The sequence below is a fragment of the Schistocerca nitens genome, chromosome 1 (genome assembly GCF_023898315.1).
Source record: "Schistocerca nitens isolate TAMUIC-IGC-003100 chromosome 1, iqSchNite1.1, whole genome shotgun sequence".
In the NCBI taxonomy this organism is placed as follows: domain Eukaryota; kingdom Metazoa; phylum Arthropoda; class Insecta; order Orthoptera; family Acrididae; genus Schistocerca; species Schistocerca nitens.
This window is the reverse complement of record NC_064614.1, coordinates 1,140,262,057-1,140,269,637: the sequence shown is the minus strand read 5'-3', so window position 1 is coordinate 1,140,269,637 and position 7,581 is coordinate 1,140,262,057. Positions and strand designations below refer to the sequence as shown.

The window sequence follows — 7,581 nt, the reverse complement described above, 5'->3', positions numbered from 1 at the left end:
TGGAACGCAATGGGTAAGGATTACGCCCTCGCTGTCCCAGAACATGGACACCATCATTTTTTCAGCACTGGCGGTTACCCGAAATTTTTTTGGTGGCGATGAATCTGTGTGCTTCCATTGAGCTGACTGGCACTTTGTTTCTGGATTGAAAAATGGCATCCACGTCTCATCCACTGTCACAACCGACGAAAAGAAAGTCCCATTCATGCTGTCGTTGCGCGTCGACATTACTTGGCAACATGCCACACGGGCAGCCGTGTGGTCGTCCGTCAGCATTCGTGGCACCCACCTGGATGACACTTTTCGCATTTTCAGGTCGTCATGCAGGATTGTGTGCACAGAACCCACAGAAATGCCAACTCTGGAGGCGATCTGTTCAACAGTCATTCGGCGATCCCCCAAAACAATTCTCTCCACTTTCTCGACCATGTCGTCAGACCGGCTTGTGCGAGCCCGAGGTTGTTTCGGTTTGTTGTCACACGATGTTCTACCTTCATTAAACTGTCGCACCCACGAACGCACTTTCGACACATCCATAACTCCATCACCACATGTCTCCTTCAACTGTCGATGAATTTCAATTGGTTTCACACCACGCAGATTCAGAAAACGAATGATTGCACGCTGTTCAAGTAAGGAAAACGTCGCCATTTTAAGTATTTAAAACAGTTCTCATTCTCGCCGCTGGCGGTAAAATTCCATCTGCCGTACGGTGCTGCCATCTCTGGGACGTATTGACGATGAACGCGGCCTCATTTTAAAACAATGCGCATGTTTCTATCTCTTTCCAGTCCGGAGAAAAAAAATCTGAGGCCTTAGAACTTGAATGTACCTCGTAGATTCCATAGTTGCCTAACAGCTGTGGGGTCCTGACCAATGCGAGCACCAATATCGGTGAATGATAACCATATCCTCGTTAGGCCACGACCTTGCTGTTGTCGAATTCCAACATGTGCCAATGAACGTTTCTCCTTTTCACAAGAGGCATTACCCAATCTTCTCACAAACAAACAACATTCAAGTGCTATTTCCAATTGAGCTTCAGGCTATGAAGTCATTCTTTATTTACAAAATGTAGATGCTGTTACTACTGCCTCGTTTTCACAGCTGTGCTAATCATCAAAAAATGGTTCAAATGGCTCTGAGCACTATGGGACTTAACATCTGTGGTCATCAGCCCCCTAGAACTTAGAACTACTTAAACCTAACTAACCTAAGGACATCACACACATCCAAGCCCGAGGCAGGATTCGAACCTGCGACCGTAGCAGTCGCGCGGTTCCGGACTGAGCGCCTAGAACCGCTAGACCACCGCGGCCGGCTGCTAATCATCATCAGACATGTAGTACACTTCACGCTAATTTGACATTCGTTGCATGTCGCGTTTATAACGTTGCAATTTTAATGGCCATCTGTGTATCCGTCTTGTAACAAGCAGAATGTGAAACAGAAAGAATAAAAGGAAATTGTATTCTGCTCTTAAGATCAATTTATTATGTCACTGAAACTGATAACAGCCGCAGCGGCGCTGAATTAAAGGTACTGATTGATGAAGTCTTCGTAGGCAGAGACCCTGGTGAAGACGGTTGGCGCGCCCTCGGAGCCGCACGGCATCAGACCCCAGGAGACGACCCCGATCACTGTGCCGTCCTGGGCCAGTGGCCCGCCGGAGTCTCCCTGCAACACAGGCGTTTTCACTACAAGTTGTTAACTGTGATCAGCAGCTTGGTGTCCAAACACCCCTCTTCAGAGTGCCTGCCCTAGCTGAAATTCTGTCATTTCGGTGCTCTGCGTGGAGGATATTTTATATGTAACTGATCCGCCGTAGTCATTGCGATGTGCAGATTTAAAGCGTAGCGTGTTATATGTTGTTGATGAAGCTCAGAGTGAAAGTAGAGATGTTAACTAGCGCTGCTTCTTTTTCTACGGAAGTATCAATGGGGCTGCAGTGTCTAACATCTTCATCCAACGGATTGATCACCACCATAAAAGTTCGCACCATGAAATATTGCGCAGGGGTTTTGACTTATATGAGCACTGCCAACATTCTGCCTATAAGGAACTTAACGCCTTCACCTCATCTCTCTTACAAACCAAACAGCGATGGTTAAACTTCGCTCCACACTACAATTCATACCGGTTTCTCTATCTACATTAGCGTTCATTAGCGATATTAACACAGAGAGTTCGTAAATACTACATACAAAGGAGATTAGGGTTTAATGTCTCCTCTATGAAGAGGTCGATGGCTCACATTCTCGACAAGGACCATCCCGTATTCGCTCTAAGCGGTTTAGGTAAGCCACAGAAAAAAATCTGGTTTGCTCCATACGAGTTTCAATCTCTTTCGCCACGAATACTAGTCCAGACTCTTACCACAGTGTCCTCTCGTTCGATGAGAAGAATAAACAAGAAATTAACATTGACTGTAAAGCATGCGTATGTAACTGTAGCAGATTGTAAGCGCACAAACTGCAGATAAGCTTCAGTAGCCACTGTGAACGAAAGTAAACTTTACTACATTATTGAACTGTTTCATTTTCCTCTTCTACTTTCTTTTCTACTCAACATTTGGCCTCACTCCAGGGATCTTCTCCAAGAATTCTTCAGATGACTGAACACAGCCAAACAGCTGTATCTCATCCAAATAAAGATGAACGGTCTATCGCATTTTTGTGAAATTAGAAAATTGATGGACGATATTCGTGAGACACTTATTGATAGACCATCATTTCTGGTTAAGTTCTGGCAGCTGGAAGTGCTAGGAGGGGAATGTTGCCAAACAAGTCATGGTGCTGCTAAGATGTTTTCTGGAGAGAAATGTTCCATGTCCATTACTGAAGTTTAATTACATTCGTGATGAATAGAAGCTGCTAAGCTGAAAGCTTGTAACAGATTTCTCTACTCATCGAGAACAGAAGGAAATAACAAGTGACACCAAATGAAATTCGTAGAATACCGCCCGAGACAAATGGTGCAGCAGAGTTAGCCACGAAGTCCAAAAATGCACACGTGCGCAATACGCTGCACGTGTGCGCTCCCAGGCTCGGTCTTTCCCAGCTGTACTCGGTGCGTCTCAGTTTGATTTCTCTATTCATCGAGAACAGAAGGAAACAACAAGTGACACCAAATGAAATACGTAGAATACCACCCGAGACAAATGCTGCAGCAGAGTTAGCCATGGAATGCAAAAATGCACACGTGCGCAATGCGCTGCACGTGTGCGCTCCGACGCTCGGCCTTTCTCAGCAGTACTCGGTGCATCTCAGCTTGCTTGGTCTTCTTGGAACTGCTCGGTACTACAGGACATTTCGTTTAGCAGTGTGATCCGACGTTGCTTCTTCCGGCATCTGGTATGGCATTCTTCAGTAGGCACGACTTTCTTCAGTTCAGCAGAATCGTGATGATAACGTCGTTCATCCTTCGATATTCGTTGGTGTAATTAAGGAAGTTCAGAGGTCCAGTGGCTATCTGCGTAAAAGGAGGCAGTCTAGCGATCTATCGGCACAAAATTAATAGGTATCACAGAACAGAAGGATGAGAATTCTCCATACTCATTGTGTAGCCACGTAATCTTCAGTACAGGCAATCTGATGTAGAACGACATTGCAGCACTATGCAGAAAGAAATTAAAGATTTAGTTAACAATGAAAGAGAAAAAGTTACGACGCTCAACAGACGGTTTGTAAGGAATTCTTTGTTTTGTACATCTACAAGCATTTTGTGCCTTATTTTCCGGCACGAAGCACGTCATGAAATTAGTTGTAAGAACAGCAAATTTTAAGAAATGAGATACATCATCATACCATCAGTTGCAACAGTTGTAATGGAACTGAATGAAGAGTAAGGAGACATTATATTACTGCTAAGAACGTTGGTTAAGTCAAGGAGGATTTTTCGAATCGAGACCGTCGCCAAATTCTTGAAAGGAAAAATGAAAGGAACGAAAATTATACTGAAGAGCCAAAGAAACTGGTACACCTGCCAAATATCGTGTAGGGCCCTCGCGAGCGCGCAGAAGTGCCGCAACACGACGTGGCCTGGACTGGACTAATGTCTGAAGTAGCGCTGGAGGGAACTGACACAATGAATCCAGCAGGGCTCTCTATAAAACCGTAAGAGGATGAGGGAGTGAAGATCTGTTCTCAATAGCACGTTGCTAGACATCAAATGGTTCAAATGGCTCTGAGCACTATGGGACTCAACTGCTGTGGTCATCAGTCCCCTAGAACTTAGAACTACTTAAACCTAACTAACCTAAGGACATCACACACACCCATGCCCGAGGCAGGATTCGAACCTGCGACCGTAGCAGCAGCGCGGCTCCGGACTGGAGCGCCTAGAACCGCACGGCCACCCCGGCCGGCTGCTAGACATCGCAGATATGCTCAATAATGTTCATCTCTGGGGAGTTTTGTGGCCAGCGGAAATGTTTAAAGTCAGAAGAATGTTCTCGGAGCCAATCTGTAGCAATTCTGGATGCATGCGGTGTTGCATTGTCCTGCTGGAATTGCCCAAGTCCGTTGGAATGCACAATTCATATGACTGGATGGAGGTGATCCGACAGGATGCTTTGCTTACAGGTACGTACGTGTAACCTGTCAGAGTCATATCTAGCCTTATCAGGGGTCCCATATCACTTCAACTGCACACGGCCCACACCATTACAGAGGCTCCAACATCTTGAACAGTTCCTTGCTGACCTGCAGGGTCCATCGATTCATGAGGTTGTCTCCATACCTCTACACGTCCATCCGCTCGATACAATTTGAAACGAGACTCGTCCGACCAGGCAACATGTTTCTAGTCATCAACAGTCCAATGGTAGTGTTGACCGGCCCAGGTGAGGCGTAAAGCTTTGTGTCGTGCAGTCGTCGAGGGTACACGAGTGGGCCTTCGGCTCCGAAAGTCCATATCGATGATGTTTTGATGCATGGTTCGCACTCTGACACTTACTGATGGCCCAGCGCTGAAATCTGCAGTAATTTGCGGAAGGGTTGCACTTCTGTCACGTTAAAAGATTCTCCTCAGTCGTCGTTGGTCCCGTTTGTCTCAGGATCTTCTTTTGGCTACAGCGATGTCGGGGATTTGATGTTTTACCGGATTCCTGGTATTCACAGTACACTCGTGAAATGGTCGTACGGGAAAATCCCCACTTCATCGCTACCTCGGAGATACTGTGTTCCATCGCTCTTGCACCAATTATAGCACTACGTTCAAACTCATTTAAATCTTGATAGCCTGCCATTGTAGCAGCAGTAACCGATCTAACAACAGCTTCAGACACTTGTTTTCTTATCTAGATGTTGGCGACGGAAATGCCGTATTCTGCCTGTTAACATACGTCTGTATTTGAATACGCATTCCTATAGCAGTTTATCTGGTGCTTCAGTGTAGAACGTCTGGAATTGATTACAGACCTCGCATATCAAGTGGTTTTTTCCTGCACACTTCCCACAGTAGGACGTTGAAATGAAATGCCGTGTGGCTAGGGCCCCCCGACGAGTAGACCGTTCACCTGGTGCAAGTCTTTCGAGTTGACGTCACATCGGCGGCTTGCGTGTCGATGGGGATGAAATGATGATGATAAGGACAACACAACACCCAGTCCCTGAACGGAGAAAAACTCCGACCCAGCCGGGAATCGAACCTGGGCCGTCACGCTGACTACTCAGCTACCAGGGGCGGACAAGTAGGACGTTGCAAGGTTGAGAAGAACTTCTTTCTGATTTTATGGGGATGCGTATAAAAAGAAAATCGAATTGCGAAAGGAACATCTTCTGACAAAAAACACTGTCCACTTCCCTTAGCTAACTGTAGCCGAAAAAAACGAGAATTTTGAAGAATTCATTGTAACATTGAAAGAATTACAAAACAGTCTTCTAAACGTTTTAACGACACCGCCAAGTTTACATCTGTTTTTGAGCTGTTTTCAAGGCCTTTTGCTGTTTCAGTTGTGAATACCCCGGTGCGTGTGCAGATGGAACTGATCTATTGGCAGTCTGATTCCTGTTTAAAAGACAAACTGTTTTACGTTAAAACTGTCCAGGAGTTCTACTTTGGTTTCCTTGGGAAGATTTCCATTGTCTCCAAACTGTCGATACTGAAGTTGCAAACGTGATACCATGTTTCGATCAACATATGTGGGTGAAAAGCTTTTTCCGATTATGAAACTAAATAAGTCCGATTACTGAGTGACGAAAATCTGCGATATTGTCTGCATCCGTCCATATTCCGACATTTTATAGCAGATATATATGTATTGCAGATGTATATGTATTGTGTCTTCAGTGCACCAATAGTGATTGAGTAGTAATGATAATATGTTTTGTTTCCATCTGTGTTATTGAGAAATATGAAATCAAGCCACATGCAGTGCATTCAATGTTCCTTCCGCGATTACATAGCCATGAGCCATGCACAAAGTTCCAGTTTCCCCTCCACTTCTTCTTTTTCTTCTCCTGCTCAGACAGCATGGTCTGATGGAGGACGACGGATGGCGAGGGGGGGGGGGGGGGGAGGGGATGTGCACTCAGTCGACAGATTTCCGCATGTGTGCAAGAGCTCCGCATGTGTGCAGAATTCTTAACCGTCCGTGTGCTATAGCAAACAGTATATGTATCATGACAGTGCTAAGCAAGCAAGTCACGTAGGCCGTCCTACTAGGATTACCATATTTTTTTAGGTCCACCCCAGAAATTATTATTACGTTTTTTTGAGTCCAACCCAGCACATATCTTTGAATGCTCTGGTCTTCAGTTACCTGGTTCAGCAATGTACACCCATTAAGAAGGTCATCAATATTAACGGAATCTTTTATAATTTCATTAATAGTTTGTGACCTCTATTCTAAATCTGACCAAAATATTTCAGTTGCAGATTATTTATTTATTAAGTTGTCCTTTTTTACTAGACATGACATTTTTCCGAAGCTGTTTGTTTCCATTACATCATATAATTTACAACAAGAACGTTCTCAATTAATTTTAACATTTAGCAGATTTTTAACATTGGATACTGAAAGTGTATCCCTTTTTGCAGTCCACATGTACACCATGATTGCAAAATCTCTTTCAAGTGGAACAGATATCCTAGGCAATGACATCGCAAACCATTTTATAATTATTGCAATATGAAATATCAGTCTTTTGAAACACTTTAAGAAGTTGCTTTCCACTTTTTTTTTAATATCTGGTACTTTTCTAAACTTGAAACACTTCCTACCCATTAGCCTTCAATCATCTGGTTCAACAATGTGCGCCCATAAAGTAGGTTCTCAATATTAATAGAATCTTCCATTAATAACTTGTGAACTCCCTTCTAAATATTACCAAACTAATTCAGTTCTTTAATTTATTCCTTGAAATTTATTAACTTTATCAAAACTGGTTTTCAAAACTCTAAGTATTGGATACTAGAATTATAAAAATTGTCCACGCCAGAAAACATTTTTTATTCCTTGACAATTTTATTTTCTTGAGAGTGCGTAGTAGTTCTTTGCAGAAGGTCATTTAAACATTAAACACACACTTTCTTTTGGTATTTTCTAAGCAATGAAAAAATAATCAAATAGGATAAAAT

At 43.7% G+C, this 7,581-nt stretch overlaps 1 protein-coding gene across 1 annotated transcript in view; it reads right to left on the bottom strand.

Annotated features, from left to right (window-relative positions):
• Window positions 1-1,466: 1,466 nt before the first annotated feature.
• Window positions 1,467-7,581, bottom strand: part of LOC126238756 (trypsin-1-like) — a 106,242-nt gene continuing 100,127 nt past the window's right edge. Inside the window, exon 7 of the mRNA XM_049947810.1 lies at window positions 1,467-1,677. Within this exon, the coding sequence (XP_049803767.1) occupies window positions 1,534-1,677 (144 nt within the window). The 3' untranslated portion in view covers window positions 1,467-1,533. The remainder of the gene's footprint in view (window positions 1,678-7,581) is intronic.